The sequence below is a fragment of the Biomphalaria glabrata genome, chromosome 4, assembly GCF_947242115.1.
Source record: "Biomphalaria glabrata chromosome 4, xgBioGlab47.1, whole genome shotgun sequence".
Taxonomy (NCBI): Eukaryota; Metazoa; Mollusca; class Gastropoda; family Planorbidae; genus Biomphalaria; species Biomphalaria glabrata.
In genome coordinates, this window is record NC_074714.1 from 54457779 (window position 1) to 54482317 (window position 24539).

At 35.4% G+C, this 24539-nt stretch overlaps 1 protein-coding gene across 2 annotated transcripts in view; it reads left to right on the top strand.

Annotated features, from left to right (window-relative positions):
• Positions 1 to 5571: 5571 nt before the first annotated feature.
• LOC106071829 (uncharacterized) overlaps positions 5572 to 24539 on the top strand; it is a 60254-nt gene continuing 41286 nt past the window's right edge. The window contains exons 1-8 of one of the 2 annotated variants that reach the window (XM_056025604.1): positions 5572 to 5731; positions 12411 to 12576; positions 17119 to 17279; positions 18377 to 18504; positions 19812 to 19914; positions 20520 to 20801; positions 21793 to 21996; positions 24304 to 24471. In XM_056025604.1, the coding sequence (XP_055881579.1) occupies positions 5605 to 5731; positions 12411 to 12576; positions 17119 to 17279; positions 18377 to 18504; positions 19812 to 19914; positions 20520 to 20801; positions 21793 to 21996; positions 24304 to 24471 (1339 nt within the window). In that variant the 5' untranslated portion in view covers positions 5572 to 5604. The remainder of the gene's footprint in view (positions 5732 to 12410; positions 12577 to 17118; positions 17280 to 18376; positions 18505 to 19811; positions 19915 to 20519; positions 20802 to 21792; positions 21997 to 24303; positions 24472 to 24539) is intronic. The other variant, XM_056025605.1, reaches the window with a different exon arrangement.

Genomic DNA, 24539 nt, shown 5'->3' on the forward strand with positions numbered 1-24539 from the left:
GCGCTGGACTGTCGTTCGGATTTATCGATGGTCGAGGGTTCAAATCCTGCCCGCTCCCATCCCCCGTCGTCCTGCGGGGGTTTGGACTAGGAAGTAAACTATCTTCAACTCTGAAGGAACATCCGAAACATGTAAAACATTTTACAAACAAACATTTTACAGATGTTACTGACTTTTGACGACCTAACCATTCTAGTCTACTATTAGCATGATTCTAATATAGTGCCTTGATTTCGTTAATATTATTCCTAATACTCTAAACAAACCTAACATATAGGCCTAATAATATACTGCTAGCATTAGGCATTAATGGTTCATTACATCAATGGGTTCTGGATTTTCAAATAGGAAGAGAATAAACTGTAATAATAAATGGCTCCAAAATCAGCACTATTTAATTAATTGTACACTCAAGCGTATCTTAAGGAACAGTCTTAGGCCCATACTACTGTTTCCAATTGACATTAATGATCTACCAAATTGCATTGGTCCAGGAAAAAAAAAGTCAGATTTTTTGCAGACGATTGCATATATTGCTTATATATCTATGATTCGCCATAGTTTCTCCCCTTTCTCTTCCCTCAATACCACGTTTGGCATAAATTGTGCCGATTTGCCAAAACCCATATCCCACAATAACACATGGCATCTTCTTCTTCTTCTTAAACTGTCAGGCTATAGAGTTGAGCCTTCGGCTCGTGGAACTCTAGGCCAGCAAAAGTGAACAAGAGCTCCCTCTCACCGGCCTGTATGAAAACTGTTTTGTCTGGTGGGTGGGTCAGACTCGCGGCAAAAGGCCGCGTAGAGATCTACTAAGACCCCCGCCATTTTTCTTTTCTATACCAGGCTAACCGTGCGGGACACGCCATTTAATATGAAACGGCCCCTTGAGGAACAGCGCCTGGATTGTGACAAGGTTGTGGGAGCTTTTTTACAACTCCGCGCAGTGCAATGAGGATGCTCTCGCACCCCCTTAGGCACCCCCACGGGAGTCTAGTTTTGCTACCCTTTAGCCTAATCGTTTCCTCCTACGATCGTTTCCACCCGGGCGCCACTATGAGGCAGGGCATAAATTGTGCCTATTTGCCAAAAACTCCATATCCCACAATAACCTTGGTACCTTAGTGCTGCTTTTATAGTAGGCCTATATTACATGTCAAGCCTATTCATTATTTGGTCCAACACTAAAGGCTTCAAACTTCATTTATAATCTAAATACTAACAGTGCTAACAGTCTCTTTTCTTAACTCTTTCTCTCCGTAATTTTTTTTCGACGGAATTCTTCATTTTGCTCAATACTATTTCACTCCCCTGTTATGATTAAGTTTCAATAACTTTGTCGTTTGTTATCTGAAAAAAATGTTTTATTTGGTATGGAATTGAGGGGGGAACGCATGCTTTTGTATATAACACAAAATAAAGTTTATAAAATTAAATGTTAATTTAATTTAATGAGGTAAAATCAACGATGGTAGCGTCAATTAGGAAAGAAAGAGTTAAGTATGAATTTATAAGATAAGAGTTGATCTTTTTAGTTTGTACAGGGAAGAGTGCATAAGGGAGACCATTCCTTCTAGAAGGCCTCAATACTGACTTGCACCGTCGCAACATGTGGGCAGTGGAGACCAATAGCTCGTTGCCACGTCGTAAAGGCCATGTGACATGGCAACAGGCTATAGGTGTAATAAACATAGGTAAATTTATCTTATGTTATATAATACAGACGTTACTTCAAAAAAGAAGATGATTACGTCCTACGCGTCATGCATTTAGTCATGCATATTAACCAATGACTTAAATTCTGCCAAGTCACTGGTTTTCCTGGCTAGCTCAGGCAACCCATATTTCCATGCTCTAATAGCACTAGGGAAGAAGGAGTATTTGTGCAAATTTATCATAGCAAATGGGACGAGGAATGTGCCTTTATCTTTGTGTCTTTCAGAGTATTTTATTCAATTTTGTTTTTGTATTTGAAGATTATGGTTCAGTGTTTTATGTATAATTGCTACTTTACTTCTGAGTCTTCTGTCCTGAAGGCTTTCTAATTTTAGTGATTTTACTAAAGGTGTTACTCTAGTCAAATGTGAATATTCGTTTGTTATGAATCTCACTGCATCTCACTGGTAATTTTAAGATCACTACCCATCTATCCATTTTATGAGAAAATTGAAATTTCAGACTTTGAAACTAAAATCATTGAGTGAAATAGATGTTTGTGAGAATGCTTGCCAAGGATGATACACGGACGAAATTATCTTCTCTTGTGAAGTAGGCCTGTAATTTAAAAGACAGGTCAACGAAATGGTAACTTATTAGTCCATAATTCCTACATATAAAAAAAAAAACCTAATTAAATATTCAGAAAGAAACAAAGATAAAGACACATCTTTTATTCCATATGATAGAAATAATACGTAGCCTACAAGTGCTCCTTTTTCCCTAGTGCCATTAGAGAATAGAATGTGTTGCCTGAATCAGCCAGGAAAACTAAAGACTTATCAGAGTTTAACCATTAAATTGCATGATCCAGACAGGAAAACCGGTGACCTGGCAGAATTTAATTTAAGTCATTGGTTAACATGTATGACTAGATGCATGACGCGTAGGACATAATCATCTTCTTTTTTGGAAGTAACGTCTGTATTTTATAGGATAAGAAGATAAATTATCACGCATGACTAGAATTACACACGGATTCGTCTAGGGAGTAATTATCTTCTCTTTAGAAATAACGTCTGTGATTTATAAGACAAGATAAGTGCTTTAGGCCCAATTAACATTTTATCATTAATATTTTGTTATCATTATGTAAAGTTGCTAAATAGTTATGTTTAGGCTTTCGCGCAAGTGCGACAAACTCTTGGTCAATAAGTGGATGCATTTTCCTCCCTTTTAGATCTAGTTAGTACACAACTTGAATGAACACTTGACGCGGTAGGCCTAACGACAGAGCGTAGCAAGAGTTGATAGCCTTATCATCTGCAATCATATGACTTCATTTCTCGACGTCAAAACTGAAAGCAGGATGTCACTGTAAAACCTCACTTCTTTGAAACTATCTAAACACAGAACCTCTTTTAATGGATCTCAGTGAGTGAACAGGAATTGGTGTTTGTTTTTTTTTTACTGATAGACACACTTCGAGATAGCTTAGCGACATATGTTGGTCTACTTTAGTCGTAGAACGACTATGGTTCATCTTTTACATTTTTTTCGTGTGACTGTGGAGCCCTATTGACGAGAGGCATTTTTAATTGGGTGCGCTTTTCTTCCAGAGACGAGGCCAGTGCTTTTTCGCTGTTCGTAGCTTAAATTTCTTGGTTACCATCTCTCTCCACATAGTGCCATCTAGGTCTGTCTTCCCATTAGTCATCTTATCTTATATAATACAGACGTTACTTCAAAAAAGATGATTACGTCCTACGCGACTTTAGTTTAAGACATACAGTACAGAGTAGACCTATCACGTTTTTTTTTTTTTTACTTGGCTACGCTTCGAGTTTAGCTTTGGATACAGACTATTTTATCATGAATAAATAAGCTTGATAGAAACTAACTCACAAGCGTCTTTGAAAGAAGCACGAATTCGGGAAGAAAGCCAATATAAAAGGCTTAAAAATCTACAGTCCTAACTGTATCAGTGTTATCAGTCAAACCTGCATCCTCGTTTCCTTCTAAATACTTCAGAAAAAGAGATGTAGGTCAACTGGACAGGCTATGAGAGTGTATTAAACACCAGGATGGCTACTTGGTCTTATGGTATGCGCACTGGACTATCGTCTCGATGGTCCCGGGTTCGAACCCAGCCTTCCGCCAACCCCCTCCGATCGCGAGGTCTGGACAGGGATGTTATAATCTTCGATAAAAACCCGAGACACGTAAAGCAAACAAAATAATGTAATCGCCTTTCACTGTCGTTTAAGCAGAAAAAAAAGCTGGACAACTGATCGAAGTCGCCCTTGTGGAGCAACACCGGAAAATGCTGACTATGTCCTCCAAAGCTGCATACTATATCAAGAGGCCCGAACAGGTCTCTGGCCCCAAAACCCTCCTATAGAAGAAGAACTACACGGAAAACTGCCTGTTCTGGAAACAACTGCGCAGTTCATCTCAAATATAGGATTACTGATCTGAACCCTCCGACATGAAAAATGAGAACGATGCAGAAGTAGAAGATCAAGGTCAACCGACAAGGTTATAGCCCACAGACAGACACGTTACAAAATGAATCATTGGATGATACATTTAGGCCTAAATTGTCTTTAATAATAATTTTATTTATAAAGCGCTGTTAACAAACGAAATGTAGGCTCAATGCGCTGTAATAACATTACAAACACAGACACGACAGCTACAATGACAGTTAATCTAGAAACGTTTTAAACAGATAGGTCTTAATGTTCTTCTTAAAAGTGGTGTAGAATGCTGTCTGTCTGAGATCAATGTGGGGTGAGTTTTAAGATAGGTGACTGCTGCCCTTCCACCATTAAGGATTGCTTGCGAAATAAATCACTCAAGTCCATCTAGTAACAAAAAATCAGAGTTGCAGTGTACTAGATATAGGTAGTCGATCTTGACTAATCAGTGACTAATGGTATACCAGGGTCAATATATCGCGTTACTAGACATATATGATGTTACTAGACTAATATGGTTTACTATAGCGTTACTACTAAGTTACTAGATATATAGCGTTACTAGATATATAGGTGTATATATATATATATATTCAAATGGTTTTACGCCAATAAGCGTAGGCTACTATACACATTAAAGAGTAGGGCTACTAGACTTAAAGAATAGTAATTTATAAAGCAGTACGAAAATCTTAGGAATTAATGCCCTTTAGTAGGTAGGATGGAGGTGCGGTGGTTGAGTGGTAAAGCTCTTGACTTCCGAACCTGAGATCCTCGGTTCAAACCTTGGTGAAGGCTGGGATTTTTTTTATTTCGGAATCTTTATGGCGCCTCTAATGTGTAATCGACAGTAGTTGCGGTTGGTCGTTGTTCTGGCCACATGACACCCTCGTCAACCGTTGGGACACAGTAACAGACTGTTTACATCATCTGCCCTTTAGTAGGTAGGATATTACAGTCTTGTTGGTCTACTACTGTCAATATAGTTGTACACCCTCTTGAACAGTATAACTCTGTGGCCACATCACAAAGTCCTCAGAGACCTTCCTTCAGGGAACAGTACCAGGAAAAAAGAAGAAGAGGCAGACAGAGAAAGCGATGGGTAGAAAACATAAAAGTATCAACAGGTCTGTCATTGAATGGAAGGCAAAAAAAAAAAAAAAAAAAAAAAAACGGAGAGGAATGGAGAAAAAGGGTCAACGGATCTAGTGTGGTGCCCCAAAGGTTAAACAGACTAAGGAATAGGGCGAAGGTGAAGAACGCTATTAGACTCAATATATCGTATGAGACATACAGATCGTTTCTAGACTATTGGTAAAAGTGATAATAGGCTATAGCGGTTGGCTTACTAGACAAATTAAAGCGTTACTAGACCCAACACTCACACGGCTTAATTAAGTACATCTTGTGTTTCATGCTAAGTTGAATTCTACGAGTCTTACAGTAATCAGTAAGAAAGTGATTTTAAATGAGAACCAGCGGGCCGTTTACTATTTACAAAATGTGTACTTCCTGGCACTATCTGGGTTATGTTTATTTATGTTCCTTCATATGTTATGTGGATGGATTTTATACTAGCCCATCACAGGATATAGGTGAGTCAACTGACTATTGTTAATTAAAGTGATATACCTCATCTACTTTAGGAGTTAAAAGATATATAGAGGACTTTAAAGCGCTTAGAGGGCTGAAATGTTTTGCTCCATCTACTCTACCCCACCCTCCCTTACAGATTTACATATCCGAGGCAAAGCGTGAAACTTTTGGCCTACTCGCTAACAGCTTCCGGGTAACTGTAACAGTTTATCAAACTAGAAAACATGTGGGGGCCTTTATGTATATCATGAGCGTAGCTTGGGAACGGGTGCCCCCCCCTCCCGCGCGAAATAAAATACTTTACATGTTGATTTCTTTTCCTAATCGTCGCTTGGATTCATTTAGAAAGTAGGCCTAAACAGGCCTAGGCCTATACGAACAAGCACCAGACTAACAAAGTTATAGCGAATTTCTCCACGTAGGCTACTCTGATTAAAAAAAAAAAAGATAAATCACAACTTCATTTATCTAACTCCATGAGCGTAGCCAGGGAGGTTTAATTTTACCCCCTCCCACAATAAAAAAAATAATTAAATCTACAGTTACCTAATTCCATGAGCGTAGACAGGGAGAATAAAGTTTGAGGTTCAGTTTTAAATTAAATCTAGTTACCTAATTCCATGAGCATAGCCAGGGAGGATTGCTAAGTCTCAACATACACTCTCACAAATTATTTCTATAACTGTCAAGTTAGCAGTGTATGTGTAATGATGTAGCTGTTTGATAATTAGGTCAACGTGCATCGGATGAGTGCAGGTATAAAAAAATTGGTCGAGACCATTACATAGGCCGAGTTAAAAGGTTGATTCTATGTTTTACAGAAGATGGAAACAGAAGATATAGGCTGAGTTAAAAGGTTGATTCTATGGTTTACAGAAAATGGAAACAGAAGATATAGGCTGAGTTAAAAGGTTGATTCTATGTTTTACAGAAGATGGAAACAGAAGATATAGGCTGAGTTAAAAGGTTGATTCTAAGGTTTACAGAAAATGGAAACAGAAGAGATAGGCTGAGTTAAAAGGTTGATTCTATGTTTTACAGAAGATGGAAACAGAAGAGATAGGCTGAGTTAAAAGGTTGATTCAATGTTTTACAGAAAATGGAAACAGAAGATATAGGCTGAGTTAAAAGGTTGATTCTAAGGTTTACAGAAAATGGAAACAGAAGAGATAGGCTGAGTTAAAAGGTTGATTCAATGGTTTACAGAAAATGGAAACAGAAGAGATAGGCTGAGTTAAAAGGTTGATTCAATGGTTTACAGAAAATGGAAACAGAAGAGATAGGCTGAGTTAAAAGGTTGATTCTAAGGTTTACAGAAAATGGAAACAGAAGATATAGGCTGAGTTAAAAGGTTGATTCTATGTTTTACAGAAGATGGAAACAGAAGATATAGGCTGAGTTAAAAGGTTGATTCTATGTTTTACAGAAGATGGAAACAGAAGAGATAGGCTGAGTTAAAAGGTTGATTCTATGTTTTACAGAAGATGGAAACAGAAGATATAGGCTGAGTTAAAAGGTTGATTCTATGTTTTACAGAAGATGGAAACAGAAGATATAGGCTGAGTTAAAAGGTTGATTCTATGTTTTACAGAAGATGGAAACAGAAGATATAGGCTGAGTTAAAAGGTTGATTCTATGTTTTACAGAAGATGGAAACAGAAGAGATAGGCTGAGTTAAAAGGTTGATTCTATGTTTTACAGAAGATGGAAACAGAAGATATAGGCTGAGTTAAAAGGTTGATTCTATGTTTTACAGAAAATGGAAACAGAAGAGATATGCTGAGTTAAAAGGTTGATTCTATGTTTTACAGAAGATGGAAACAGAAGATATAGGCTGAGTTAAAAGGTTGATTCTATGTTTTACAGAAGATGGAAACAGAAGATATAGGCTGAGTTAAAAGGTTGATTCTATGTTTTACAGAAGATGGAAACAGAAGATATAGGCTGAGTTAAAAGGTTGATTCTATGTTTTACAGAAGATGGAAACAGAAGAGATAGGCTGAGTTAAAAGGTTGATTCTATGTTTTACAGAAGATGGAAACAGAAGATATAGGCTGAGTTAAAAGGTTGATTCTATGTTTTACAGAAGATGGAAACAGAAGATATAGGCTGAGTTAAAAGGTTGATTCTATGGTTTACAGAAAATGGAAACAGAAGATATAGACCGAGTTAAAAGGTTGATTCTATGTTTTACAGAAAATGGAAACAGAAGAGATAGGCTGAGTTAAAAGGTTGATTCTAAGGTTTACAGAAAATGGAAACAGAAGATATAGGCTGAGTTAAAAGGTTGATTCTAAGGTTTACAGAAAATGGAAACAGAAGAGATAGGCTGAGTTAAAAGGTTGATTCAATGGTTTACAGAAGATGGAAACAGAAGATATAGGCTGAGTTAAAAGGTTGATTCTATGTTTTACAGAAGATGGAAACAGAAGAGATAGGCTGAGTTAAAAGGTTGATTCTATGTTTTACAGAAGATGGAAACAGAAGATATAGGCTGAGTTAAAAGGTTGATTCTATGTTTTACAGAAAATGGAAACAGAAGATATAGGCTGAGTTAAAAGGTTGATTCTATGGTTTACAGAAGATGGAAACAGAAGATATAGGCTGAGTTGAAAGGTTGATTCTATGTTTTACAGAAAATGGAAACAGAAGATATAGGCTGAGTTAAAAGGTTGATTCTATGGTTTACAGAAAATGGAAACAGAAGATATAGGCTGAGTTAAAAGGTTGATTCTAAGGTTTACAGAAAATGGAAACAGAAGAGATAGGCTGAGTTAAAAGGTTGATTCTAAGGTTTACAGAAAATGGAAACAGAAGAGATAGGCTGAGTTAAAAGGTTGATTCTATGGTTTACAGAAAATAGAAACAGAAGAGATAGGCTGAGTTAAAAGGTTGATTCAATGGTTTACAGAAAATGGAAACAGAAGAGATAGGCTGAGTTAAAAGGTTGATTCTATGTTTTACAGAAAATGGAAACAGAAGAGATAGGCTGAGTTAAAAGGTTGATTCTATGGTTTACAGAAAATGGAAACAGAAGAGATAGGCTGAGTTAAAAGGTTGATTCAATGGTTTACAGAAAATGGAAACAGAAGAGATAGGCTGAGTTAAAAGGTTGATTCAATGGTTTACAGAAAATGGAAACAGAAGAGATAGGCTTAGTTAAAAGGTTGATTCAATGGTTTACAGAAAATGAAAACAGAAGAGATAGGCTGAGTTAAAAGGTTGATTCAATGGTTTACAGAAAATGGAAACAGAAGAGATAGGCTGAGTTAAAAGGTTGATTCTATGGTTTACAGAAAATGGAAACAGAAGATATAGGCTGAGTTAAAAGGTTGATTCTAAGGTTTACAGAAAATGGAAACAGAAGAGATAGGCTGAGTTAAAAGGTTGATTCTAAGGTTTACAGAAAATGGAAACAGAAGAGATAGGCTGAGTTAAAAGGTTGATTCTATGGTTTACAGAAAATGGAAACAGAAGAGATAGGCTGAGTTAAAAGGTTGATTCAATGGTTTACAGAAAATGGAAACAGAAGAGATAGGCTGAGTTAAAAGGTTGATTCTATGTTTTACAGAAAATGGAAACAGAAGAGATAGGCTGAGTTAAAAGGTTGATTCAATGGTTTACAGAAAATGGAAACAGAAGAGATATGCTGAGTTAAAAGGTTGATTCTATGGTTTACAGAAAATGGAAACAGAAGAGATAGGCTGAGTTAAAAGGTTGATTCAATGGTTTACAGAAAATGGAAACAGAAGAGATATGCTGAGTTAAAAGGTTGATTCTATGGTTTACAGAAAATGGAAACAGAAGAGATAGGCTGAGTTAAAATGTTGATTCTATGTTTTACAGAAAATGGAAACAGAAGAGATATGCTGAGTTAAAAGGTTGATTCTATGGTTTACAGAAAATGAAAACAGAAGAGATAGGCTGAATGGCTGAGTTAATAGGATGATTCTATGGTTTACAGAAAATAGAAGTAGAAGAGATCCTGAATCTCTAAGCGAGGGAAGTGAAACAAATAAAAAAATAAAATACAACTTTAAAACAATAAATCAGGCCCGTGTTCGACTAGATCTTAATTAGTCTATTATGTAATATTGAAAGGCGCCAGAAGTGACAAAATATATGTAAGACACATTTAGGAAGCGTAAGACACATGTGAGAAGCGTAAGACACGTGGGAAGCGAAAGACACACGTGGGAAGCGTAAGACACACGTGGGAAGCGTAAGACACATGTAGGAAGCGTAAGACACACGTGAGAAGCGTAAGACACACGTGGGAAGCGTAAGACACATGTAGGAAGCGTGGTCGAGGGGCTAACTACGCTTGAACTTGGCTACCTATGAAGGGGCCTCGAGGTTCGACACCCGACTCGAGCAGAGTTGTGTTTACTAAGCACCTAAAAGCACGGAAAACCTTCTCACAGATACCCCCTTTTCTTCCCCCCCCCCCCAACTGGTCCAAAAATGAGATTGGACCATAGCGCTCTGTGCATGCAACAAGCATGAAAGTAGCGCTATATAAAAGCTAAAATTATTATGTGGTTCAGTAGGCCTTTGAGTTTGTGTAGGCCTAATTGGTTTACCTCTTATAGCCTACTATAAATTACAGACGCTACGTCAAAGGATAAAACTAATTACGTATCATGTGTCAATCTAGTCATGCAAATTAGTCAGATACTCTGCTAAGTCGTTGGTTTTCCTGGCTGATTCAGGCAACCCATTCCATGCTCTAATGGCACTATAGAAAAATGAGCACTTCTATGTATTTGCTCTAGCGTTTGGAATAAGAAATGTGCATTATATTTGTGTCTTTTGAGTATTTTATTAGGTTGTGTTTATGTATATGTAAGTTATAGTTTAGGATTTTATTTATTACTGTTAACTACTGTTAAAATCCGGCGACCCGTAGGCAGTTTATAGCACACAGTGCTACACCCTGCAGAGCCTTCGACGCCGTTGATCTCAAACTGTATCAGCACAAGCCAGTTCTATTGGATACACACCAGCAGGGCATGGAAAACTGCTGTGTGGGAGACATCGTACCGATCATAGCTGATACATTGCAGCCATCTCATTTAATTTCTATAAGATGATCCATTGTCACTTCGCTATTGAGGGAGGCCATAGATATATAGTATACATCTAGATCTACTTCATGGCGATTATATCGCGATCTTTTTTGGAAACATTTTTTACTTTTAGGGTAGGCCTATCTCTATATGATGATGATGATGATGATGATCTCTATATCACTCTAAAAAAAAAAAAAAGAAAATGTTGAGTCTTGGAATACTAATATTTATTTATTTGCCCTGGGTGTGGCAAAATATGTAGGTCACAGCTGGGGCTGCGCAGCCACGGGAAATACTGCATTCCTCACTAATCTTCGGAGTCGAAGACAGAACCTATTATTAATTTATTCGCGTATTTTTGGTTTTCAATTAAAGGATCTTAATTTTAGCATAGGCCTAAGCCCAGCTCTATTTTATGGTTTGCACTCGTCGTAGTTTTATTGTTATTATTTACAAAGCTTATATTAACTTGGATGCCTGCCTTGTCGTTCGGACTCTTGACGGTCCTGGGTTCATACCCTCCCCGGCTGCCCGCTGCCATCCCCAGGGTCCTGCGGGAGGTTTGGACTAGGAAGTAGGCCTAAATTATCTTCAACTCTGAAGGAACATCCAAGACATGTACAACAAAGAAACATTGTATTGATATAGAGAGTCTGTCTATAGAAGTTTTGTACACCATAATATATCCACAGTTTCCATTATTTTATCGAAGTTGAAACTTTGCCCGATTATCCTTGTCAGAGAGAGAATATGAATCAATAAAAAGGAATTAACCAGTTATATTTAAATAGTGGTAATTAATTAATTTAGTTTGATATCGATTAAGACCGATATATATAGGGCTATTAATAGGCCTAATAATAATATAATAGTAACGATAATTATAGGGCTATATTTATTTATGTCTATGGGCTATCTGTGGCATTTTACGTCTCGAGAGACGATCTTTTCCCTTTGCAACTTCTTGTGTGCTGGGGGAAAGCCTGGGCGGTAAATTTGCGAGTGCTGGGCTGCCCACACGTCAGCACACGCCTCTCTTCCATACTGACCGGGTCCAAAGGGATGGCGAGCCATCACAATTTGGGGACAGGTGGCTGCAGGAGTTTGCCAGAGAGCAGTAGTCTTACTACTGTCCCCCCGCCTACGGGGCTCCAGGACCGGATTTTCTGTTAGGGTTTACTCCCTTAGCCTTAGACCTTACAGGGACACACACACAAGGCAGTGCGGCTATTGACCCATAGCTAGGGGTTTGGTTAGTGGGCAACAGGGCGTGTCCGCACGCCGACGGGCCATGCCTGCCTCACATCTTGGGGCCAAACCTCCTCCGAGACCCTTGCAGTTTAGCCTGAGGCTTCGCAGCCTCAGTTTCCATCTGCCACCACGAGGAGGTACTGCATAGGACTTGCTGTCTGTCCAATGGCTGAGTGAAGCGTCTAGTGTGGTAGCTTAACTTGTTGCCACCGTTGGCTAGCATCTGTGAAAGGGGAGCAATTTTGTAAGTCTCTCTTGCCAGTACATAGCCTCTATGGGCTATAAATACAGAGTTATTCCCCTTAGATAAGGTTTGTAAAAAAAAAATACAGTTTTTATTGTTTCGTTCCCTTAGTATGTGGTGAACTCTTACGGGCGGGTCAAGGCAACATTGAATCACCTTTGTTTCCTGACCCGTACCCAGCTGACCTGGACTGCAAATGGACAATTACTGCCAGACCCGGGTATCGGATAAGTGTGACATCAGAGTATTTTTCTCTAGAGTCCCAAACCAATTGTTTGTAAGTATCTTTTTTTTTTATTTACTCACACATTTTTGGGATTTTAAGAATATTTAAAAATACTACTAACAGCTTATAAGAGATTAGATAAGTAGTAGTAGATTTTTTTTTAAAATTACCTTGTCGAAAAAAAAATCACAATACAATGAATAAAATGTTGATTAAAAAAATATTTGACCATTCATTTTGTGCCTCCACAGCCTCCGAAATCATCATTAGAATTAAAACGCTAAAAACTCATAAAGACATGCAATACTTTATTTTAAAAATAGTTTTCAAATTAAACTAGTTACCTTGGTCAAAGGTATTTTTAAAAAAGTCTCTCGAATCGATATTCCAAAAATTACAATATAGTTTATAATGGGAGGTAACAAGAAAAAAAATGTTTTATTTAAGAGAGTTAACTATCACACTCTTTAAAAGTTTTTTTTTTTAATTTTTGTACGCACAAATAAATATATTTAAAAAAAATACATGATTTACATATACATTATAACAATATTATATTCTTTTTTGTTTAATAAACTGGTTTTATTATAAAATATACCTAACGTATTATAATAATGTACAATCTATGTATAAAAATGAAAGCTTAAAGTAGCTTAAGAAGGGTATGTTCCCTATATTAAAAACCATGATTTTTAATTATAATGGTTACGAATATTACCCTCATTCTTTCTAGTAAAATTTAAAAATGAAAAAGGCTGAAATCAAATAATTAAAATTTTAAAAATATTTAAACAATTATATAGATAAAAAATAAAGCCAAAATTACATTTCACCATTATTTAAATATTTGAAATCATAACAAACATAAAACTCAAGGGAGACTACTCCAATTAATACCTAAAAATTTGTAACCATTTAAATAAAGTCAAGTATATTCATTGAGTTGTCGTTCACGTTTTCATCGATTACTATTTGACACAAAAAGTTTGTTGCATTATTATTGGGAATATTTGCAAAAATTTCACAATTATTTAAATATTGGCATACATTTCCACCATTATTTAATTGTTATCCAAAAATTTAATAATTGAGTTGCAATAGACGTTAACATGGCTAATCGTCTGACAACTCAACCTAATGACCGCAGAGCAGAGAAGGCGCAGATTATAGCTTCCGAAGAAGCGGGATTACTTTCCTGCTGTCTGGGAAATAAGTGTGCCGATTTCTTCTTAATCCTTGGCTTTGAAAAAGGTGATATTGAAATAGCGGAAAGAAACTTCAGAAGTAAAGCCAGCCCGTTTAACACATATACTGAACTTCTATGTCAGTGGATAGAACGTCACGAAAGCAATGCCACCTATGATTTGCTCATTCATCAACTCTTAAGGTATGAAGAAATTAAACCTGGATTTATTAAATGGGGAAGCATTCAAATTATTATGAAAACATTTTCCAAATATTGTGAAAATATTGATCTCGAAAGACTGACGAAAAATGTAAAGGAAAGTCGAGTTCATGATTTTGATTGGTATTATGGGCTGCCCGAAGAACAGAGAAGACAACGCATACGTTCCGAAGCGGCATTTCTTTCCTACTGTCTGGGAAATAAGACCGATATGTGTTCCATTGTCTTCTTGATGTTGGGGTTTAAGAAAGATAAGATTGAAAGAGTGGAAAAAAAATGGAGTGAAGCCAGCCTATTTAACACAAATACTGAACTTCTATATAAGTGGATACATCGTCATGGAAGCAATGCCACCTATGATATGCTCATTCCTAAGCTCATGCTTTATGAAATTATTAATCCTGGATTTATTGATTGGGGTCACATTCAAAAAATTATGAAAACACAAGCAAGAGAATCTTATTTGTAACATTCATGTGAAATGCTTGATGTATTGCTAGAAAATAAACATTGCCATTGTGATTGCTTCGTATTTTTAATCGTGAAACAATATATATTTCGCCTATTTATATTTTGTGTAAAACAATTTTCTGTTTTTAATTGAATAAAAAATAAATGAACTTTATTTTGAGACTTTGTTTATTCATTTACTTTTCTGTTGCTTATTCCCCATATTCAAACTGCATCTGGAAAAATCTTTCCGTGCTGCCGTTGAACTGCTCATACAAATAATAAGTCCTGTCTATGCAGTAGATCTATTTCCCGTGGCTACGCAGCCCGAACTGTGACCTACGTATTTTGCCACAACGAGGACAAGTATAACTATTATATCCGCCGGTGGTCGATTTTCTTTTTGCCGTCTGCATTTGTCCTCGGCAGCAGATTTTCTTTTGGTTTCCAAATGTGTATCAAATACCCTTTAGATCTGTATAAAACTCGAATCAGCTCGAGTTGACATTCATAGATAGGTCGCCAATCAGTTATATCCCCCAATATTCTTTATAATGTTTATATCCAAAAAAAAAAAAAAAAAAAAAACAATCTAGCCAATTTATTGGCTACAGGGAGTATAGGCAGTGCTTTTTGGTGAGGGTACGCACAGGTACCCTTCTTCAATGTGGGGAAATATTTTTTACTTTTCTTATTATTTTTTATTTATTAGATCTATATCTAGTAGTTAAAAGTTAGGCAATCCATCATTGAGTACCGGCACCTTTTTTTTTTTTTTTAACTAAAAATAAAAAAGCACTGGCTATACTTATATTAGATATAGATCTATAACTATATTCATAAATATGACATAATTATAATAATCTCATCTAGATCTAGAGGCTCTTATAGTTTGAACACCCCATCGGATTCTCCTTTCTAAACGGGTCGCTTTTTTTTGTTTGTAATTCATTTGTTTTTATGTTTGGAGCTAAAATCGACGATTCGGGACTGAGCATGTCCAATTTTAGATAAGTTCTGGTAATTTTGTTCCGTTTTTCCAAAGCAAATGGCAGTTATTTAGATTGTCGGTAACCATGTATGTTAAGCTGTTGTTTAACCTCCCCCGGCAATTCATACCCATATAAGAGATGAAGGCTATATCATGAGCCTGTTTGATCGTAGGCTGATGGGCATATCAAAATAAGCTTCCAAACATCTTTAGAAAGACATTCCAATCACATTTATACCGTTAGCTGTTAAATAAAATTAAAAAGGGGCCGGGTGTCCAAACAAATAATAATGAATTCAGCTCATTCTCCTTTTTGAACACAGCAAAATCGTATTAAGAAATATTATTGGGATTAATAAATCTATGATTTTTTCAATGAATAAACATGACCTAGATAGAGATATCTAGAATATATAACTTATGAATGAAAGAAAAAGTGTGGGCTGCTAATTTGAAGCCAGAGACCATGCCCACTGCATGTGATCACGCGAGATAAGCTGGCGGTAAGGAGAGGTATACACTCAGCGAGTAGTGTCACAAACTATCCAACAGGCAGTGGAGGGAAGGGGGAGAGAGTCATGAAAAGAATTATAAGCATCTATGGGAGGGAGGGGATGTTAAGGTGTCACAAAACGAACATCCAAATTATGAAAACAAGAAGAGGGTCCTTGGATGGGAGTTAAAAGAAAGACAGAGAGAAAATACAAGTAGCCTAGTAGAAAATATCATGTTTATTAAATTAAAATAATTAATTTATAGCTCTATAATCTATATAAATTTATTTCTGTCTGTTTCTACACATAGATTATATAGGTATTTAAATAAATAAACTATACACGATATATATATCTAAGAAATAGAGAGAGTATATGAGGAAATAGACTATAAATACATATTGCAAAATTGAATCTACTTCTTTTACTACAATCTAAATAATTTTTAAGTAACACCGATATAATTTATTAGCAATTACATAGTGGTGTTCAACACCGGTGCTCACTGTTCAACTAAAGGAGAAAGCCCAAACACTGCGTTCAAAATAGGAGCATGAAGTGACCTAATTTATTTTAAAATAAAATCTTGACTATGGGTGGTAATACAAAGGAACACAGCTATTGCAGAATAAGAATCTGCTTTCAGTTTTTTTGTAAGTTAAACCTTCACCAAATAAAAAAATAAAATAAAAAATTGACCTAGTTCCCGAAAGTCGGTGTTCAGTTATAAGAATCTACCATATAGGTAGTTTTCTATAGATCTAATTAATCCACTAAATCTATATCTAGGGCTCTTCGACTCTCTTTGTCTTTGTAAAAAACTCGAAGCTGGTGTTCCATTAGTATAGTAGGTATGTGACAAAATTTTGTGAATTTTTTTTTTTTAAATTTGGATAATATATTATTAAAGATCTTGTTCTGAGCTTTCCAATGAGGTATAGAATGTTATTATGCGTCCAGTAGATAAAAAAAATACATAAAATTTTGACGCGTTTTCACTTAACAATAACATTGAAGTAATGGGAAACCAGGCATGGCACACGATTTTCTGAAAAAATGAACAAAAATGTGAACCATAGTTCTATGGTTCTTCTATGTCTAAGTCTAGTAGCAATTCGACAGTTTTTTAAAATTATAAATAGAATCTAGATACTAGATTTATAAATAAAACAATGGATATTTTTAAATATCTAGATTATTTGATTTTTTCCTATGAAATAAAGACGTAGATAGATCTATTTGGCTCTTCACAGATATGATTACATTACTATAGCAGATGGGGAAGACGGCGAATTCGGTCGTGCTCGTTACTGTGGCGACCAAGACGTCGATTTCCTGTCACAACACAATGTCATCACTGTTGATTTCCGCACTGATCATAGTGCTTCATATCCTGGATTTAGGCTTTTATACGGTATTAATAATTAATGTATATTGTATTTAATTTAGATCTAGATAGTTCTACTAAAGTTCTAGGTATTACTAGATTTAACTAGAAAAAAACTAGACTAGATTATATTTATAGAGTCTATCTAGTCAATCTAGATTCTATTTAATAGTATAGTATATTAGTATATAATAATTTATACTACTACTATTTGAACTACTAGTAAGTAACTAGTACTATACTACTAGACTAGGAACTAGTCACTAGTCGACTAGTCTAGATCTAGGATAAGTTGGATAACTCAGAATTCAAACTTCATCTCTGCTGCCTACTTGCAGTGGCTATAAAAGAATAAAAGTATATATTCCCAATCAATGTATACCCAATCAATCATGTGAAAGGCTTCGGGAGTCAACCCTGAGGAAAAATCAGGAGCTGGCTACCCCTAAGGCCTAAGGCAGTTTGCATCACCCAGTGAAGTGGTACACCCTGGCTCTTCGAACTCTAGGTGTGTAAGCCTGCTTGAACAAACCGTTCTGTCTGGAAGAGATCCAAGTCAATGCCTGTGTAAGGCATTGCTATTTCCAATGAATCTGTCACTCATGCGCTAGAATACATGGCCAAAGGCCAAGCACACCGGGAACCCCCGCCATTTTCCTATGTTATACCAAGCTAACCATGCAGGACTCGCCATTAGTGTAACGGTCCCTTGAGGAACTGCGCATGGATTATTCACAGGGGCGTGGAAGCTCTCTTTCAACTCCGCTCTGTGCAATGGGAAAGCTCTCGCATTCCCTTAGAAGTTAAAGTTCATTTAGCCTAATCACTTCCTCAAGTGATCATTTCCACCCAAGTGCCTTAATGACTAGGACATAATCATCTTTTTTGAAAGTAATATCTTTATTTTATAAGATAAAATAATGATTATCTGGATCTATACTAGCTATAACTATTCTATATTCTATATATATATTATATATCATCTAGGTCTAAATATAAAATTCTAAATCTAGATTCTACCCAGGGTGCCTGTACATAATTCATATTTACATAAGAACAGTCTCCTGTCTCCTCAGTATCTTTTTATGATATATAATCTTTCCTCATTGTTAACTTTCATACAGAAGCAGTAGCGCCACAATCTAAAAAAAGTGCTGGTTGCAATAGAACAGTTCAAAGCGAAGGTGTGATTTCATCGCCAGACTATCCTTTCACTTATCCTGCCAATGTCACATGCTTTTATCATGTCCAAGTAAGATTATAAAATTTAATAAATTGTTATTTATAAATTCATTATAGATCTAAATATGACTGCCTCACATATTACAGTTGAATCACAAGATGTTATTTTGTTATAAAAATAATATAAAATTGATATAAGAGTAAGGCTTACACTATAAAATATAAATATAGATCTAGATCTAGGTTTCTCAATAGTCACTTTTATGTTGAAAAATTGAAAGTAGCTCAGCCAGTTATCAACCAGTAAAATTATCATGCAGCTCAGGTAAATCTTTATTAGTATATATCTTGATCTAGACAAAAATCAAATTTAAGCCAATATTATCTAATTTCTAATAAAATTGTTTCCAATGCATTACGGTTATGAGAAATTTTTTTTTTGTAATATGTTTTACATTTTTTGGATGTTCCTTCAGAGTTGAAGATAATTTACTTACTACCCCAAACCTCCCGCAGGATGACGGGGGATGGGAGTGGGCAGGGTTTGAACCCGGGACCATCAATAAGTCCAAGTATTTTAGTATTAATGAAATAAAAATGCAATTTTAAAAAATTAAATGAAAGGACGTCTCCTTGGTAGCACCTTTCATAAAGAGCTTTGACAGGCCCCTGCAATGATGAATTCAAAATATTTTTATCTCAAAATTTTCAGTACATCTTTGCCAATAGGATTCTAGAGTCTAAATATTTCTTACATCTGAACAGTCAAATCATTTCAGAGTGACTTATCTTGTTCTCATGATTATTGCGTGACAAAACAGACCATCTACAAGATGTCTTGCTGAACAGGAGGATGATCTTAGATGATCAAACAAGCCCATTACAAACATATATAGACATATCAGCATTGCCCCTTCTTAATTTGCTTTTCTTCATTTAACTTTATTTTTACCTGCAACCTTATTACTAGGAGAAAAAGTGTGGTCTACCAGACCCCCATCTGACTAAACTAAGGAAGGGGGTGCTTTGGGTGCTAAAGGGAATTTAGTGTTATGTTGGGGTGTCACTGGTAAAAGTTTAAGAAACACTTCAAGGTCCATATGATAGATGGGTTTCTAGAGTAGAATTTTAAACCATTGAATTAAAGGATGAGTTTAAACAGTTAGCAAACAGTATCCACATTGTTTTAACCAAGTGGCCAAAGAAGAGAAACACAATTTGTTTTACTTCCTTAGAGTAGTCTAAAAGTTAAAATTGGCATGTCATAAAATGAAGGTATTTAGGTAAAATCAAAGTACACCAATATATTAAGATTTGTTTAACTATGGCAAAAATTAAAAACAATGATTTTAGTTGTGTTTTTTTGTCTATTAATAGGCACCCGTTCATCAATTGATAGTTCTTGAATTTGTTGAATTCCAAGTAGAAACATCCCCATGCGACTTTGACAGGCTTGAGATTTACAACGGAATAAATACAGGTGACTAAAATCATTGCTTTAGTTATTTTATATTTTATTATATATTTATTACTTGATATATTCATTACCACATCATATAACTTACTGGAATGAAGTAAAATATTTTTTTATTAGTCTAAAGTTTATTAAAAAAGCTAAAATAAAGCTGGGGGATTTGAAATATTTTATAGATTGTTTTTTCTTTATGTGCTTATAGCGTTTTCAATCCAATCCAATCCTTTTTGTGGACCAGAAAGTTTTATAGTTTAATATTGTTAGCAAATGACCCACTATCTCCCATAATGTTATATATTTTATATATAAACAAAATTAATTAATAACAACTTATTGATTAACTAATTGTTTAAATTTGTTTTGGTTTCACATGTTGTCATCGACTATGAATAATTGTGCAAGTTTCAACTTGATCAGAGGATGGGAAGTGGAAGAAATAACATTTACAAGATTTTGACCAGACAGATATAGGGATTTTATATAAGTTTAATGAAAAGGTAACTCATGGTGTCCTTTTGAGAGAAGTGGATTGAGAGACATTGTTTCAGAAAATGCAGACAAAAAGTTATTGGCTAGGAATGATTTTTTTTTTCTTTTGTAATTGTTTGAAGATGTTGAAAATCTCCTTGGCATCTTCTGTGGTAGTGACCTTCCAGTAAGTCTCCAGTCTGAAACCAGCAGCTTAATTTTAAAATTTGTGTCTGACAAGACTGTGGAGAAAAAAGGATTCAACGCAACAGTTCATTTCATCGATGATATTGAGAATACATCCACAACAGAGGTGTCTAGCTCCACACCTCCACCAATACAGACGACCAAGACTCCCCTAAGGCAGAGTACAGCCTCAGGGTTGCTCGTCTCTACAAGAGAAAATCAGGTTTCCTTCATTGGAGGTATAGTGTTTTGTTCCTCTTTATCTGTTATAATAATAAAAATAATAACCTTTATTATCCATAAGGAAATTTGTCTCACAATTTGTGCACTACACCAAACAAAACATCATAACTATAGAAAACCAAAATATACATTCACACCAGACTCTCTCAAAATTTACATGTGAAATGTTTATATGAGGAATTGTATTAAATGGCTTGATAGCACAAGAGAATGATAATTTATACCAAGGAAAGTTATTTTATTCACAAATTTGTTGTTTTGTTTCTGGATTTGCATTTAGTCTCATAGATTAGTCAATCGTTTAAAAAAAAATGTAGTGTGATTATTGTAGTTATTATTTCTAAGGGAATTTGTGTTATAGCTTTCCTTAGAGAAAAACAAAACAGAAAATAATTTAACATAAAATGAGTGGGTTTTTTTTCTGAAAGCTTAGTAGCTATATCTGAATATGAAAAGTGTCATGAACATTAGAAAAGTATTCTTATATAGTTTTTTAATTGAATTGTACAAATTACTTCAACCTTACTTAAAAGTATTCATGAAATATTTACTTTTAAGTTATCATAAAGTTAAGGCTTGAAGTGGTTCCTGAAAAAAAATCAGAATTGATAAAGTAAGGCCTACTTCAATAAGTTCTTTCTTAATTAATTATTTGCACATAAAGCTATACTTTTAAAATGAAATATTGTATTAGCTCAACATCTCATAGATTTGAGTTCCACATCTTAAATGAAATAAAAGTTAGCAAAGAATCAGTTTTATATTTTATTTCATGGGCCATCTTATTAATGTCCTGTTATGCACAGTCCATCTCTGCACATCATTATTTGTCAACTAATTTTAAGTGTTGCCAAAAATCTGTCAGTCGCTGTCTAGTTTTGGCTTTATTTTTTTTTTCTATTCCTTTACCTTCTTATTGGTTATTTAATATGTATTTTTTAAAATAAAGAGTTATATTAAATTATTGTATACAATATTTGTTCACAGAGTGTAATGTCACAGTCGCTGCAGCTATATCAAACATCAGCTCCCCTTCCTATCCCAACTTGTACCCACTGAACACAGTTTGCATCACCAGACTCGCAAGCCAGACTGTCAGCTCCTTTCTCATCAAGTTTTTTAACTTCAACATTGAAGAGGGGGATAACTGCACCTATGACTCCCTCTGTATATATGCACGTGCTGACTCTGGTAATGCATTTTTTTTTTCAAGTCTGAAATGTATAGACTTTATTTTGTTTGTTTATTTAGATTGTTATGAAACAAATGTTTAGGATTAATCACTTAAAAATCCAGTCTTTTAAAAATAATAAATCTAAGACAGTAATAAACAGACTTGAAGTTTTTATGTTGTTTTAAGTGAAGAAAGGATTTCAACACATTGAATCCTAAATACGTTTTAAGTTTTGAGCATTGACTTCTTAAATGCTTAATCAAATGAAAACACATTGGTTTTATGATAGGACTCTTCCATTTCTTTGTTACCACTGAACTTCATAATCTGCTAATGTGCACATTATTTACCTAATTTGTTAATTTACTGATTTACTGATTAGCACCATTAACATAAAGAATCAAGAGTTTTTCTCATTTTACCAATGTAAAGTGCACATTAATAGCTTCCTTACTGTTAAAGTTGAGAAGTTTGTTTCTCTCATAATGTTTGCTCCAAAGCAGCCTCCGGTGCACACAAGTGTACATCATATTATGTGTTTGTTCACATAATTTGTGGTGAAGAGATCCTAAAGAAGAAAGGATATGGTAAGAATGTATTGTGCAACATCTGTAAAAAGAATGTAGATCAGAAAATGCAGCGTGATGAGGCATGAAAGATTCACAAAAGCAAGCAATGAAAATGTGAGCATTTTCTTACAAAAGGCACCCGATGTCGGTGAAGGTGTCACTGTGAGAATTAAAGTACCAGAAGAAGACTGATGCCACTCAAATTTAGCTGTGGTACTTAGTAAAACAGAGGATGCTTTTATAAACTTGGTATAAAAACGAGTATTTTATAGCAATTGTTTGTTAAATCAGAATTCAGTGTTTGCAAAGAGAGATTTTTAAAAATCAAAAAAGTCCTCTACTGTAGAAATAGCATTAAGTCAAGCAACAATAAAACAATTCATTACTAGTGGTCAGGGTTTCAGAAAATTTACCACAAATAAGGCAAGCTTGTGGCAAAAAGCGATAGCTATGTAATTCAAAGTATCACCAATCTACAGATTTCACATTTAAGTAAATATAATTTTGTTTTTCAATTTCATTTCTTTAATAGTAATAATAGTAACAATAGTAACAATGTTTTGAACCATTTGATTCTTTGTATTAAAGGTTTTTGATTGATTGATGATTAATTGTTGATTTGATTCTAATCAAACTTGATTCTTACGAAGACTATAAATATATGGAGGCGCGGTGGCTGAGCGGTAAAGCGCTTGGCTTCCGTACTGGAGGTGCTGGGTTCGAATCCTGGTGAAGACTGGGATTTTTATTTCGGGATCCTTGGGCGCCTCTGAGTCCACCCAGCTCTAACTGGAACCTGACAATAGTTGGGGAAAAGTAAAGGCGGTTGGCCGTTGTGCTGGCCACATGACACCCTCGTTAACCGTAGGCCTAAGAAACAGATGACCTTTACATCATCTGCCCTATAGACCACAAGGTCTCAAAGGGGAACATTACTTATAACTATAAATATATAAATAACTCCACTATAGATCTTATTTTCCAGTGTAGAGTAGGTAATGTACAAGTTATCTACGTAATTTGCACATTATTTAGGTAATTTGAGGAATGAGACAATAATGAATTACCCTAGTCAATCTGCACAATGCCAAGATAACTTGTAGAATAACTGATTTCAGAAGTGGTAACTAGTGTATGATCCATTTTTTTCAATTTAATAAGGGCCTAGTAGGGAATGTGTAATTTATCTAGGTAATTCATCTTGTTCATGTGAAAAATAAAACAAATTTCCCACAGTAATGGATTACTCTAATTAATCTACACAACGCCTTGTTATTCTGAGGATGAACTGATTTCTGCACTTTAGCTTTGACATCTTTATTTTCTTTTGCTATCAAGGTGAAAACATCTGAGACCCTTGTGTATGCCTGCCTGGTATGGGTAGTAGACTGTCACAGTAGACTGTGGGAAGCGTGGTCCAGAGGCCAAGTACGCTTGGCTTGGCTCGGCTACCTAGAAGATACCCCCCCCCCCCCCCCACTGGTCCACAAATGAGATTGGACCTTGCTATAAGCATGAAAGTAGCGCTATATAAAAGCTATAATAATAATTTAGTCGGTTTAAACCCTACCTGCTGCCATCCCTCGCTGTCCTTTGGGATGGTTTGGGCTAGGATGTGATGATCTTCAATTCTAAAGAAACATTCGAAACATGTAAAGCAAACAAAACAGACAAGATGTAGTGGTTTACATAGGTCAGTTCTCATATATGATGATTCACTTTTGTTATTCAGTACTTTAAAATTTATATTGACAGACCATTCTATTACCGAACCTGTACTGTTGAGATGTCTCTGTGGACCACACTTAGAGAACCCTATATTTACTTGGGAAGGTCAAGGCTTAGATTTAGTCTTCAGATCAGATTCCTCAGTATCATCTGAAGGCTACTGGGCACAAGTGTTCATTTCTCCTGTTAAGAAAGGTAACTCTTTGTAATTTACAAAGTGATTTTGCTTCTACTTTTTTATGTTATCTCCCTTTTTTTTTTTT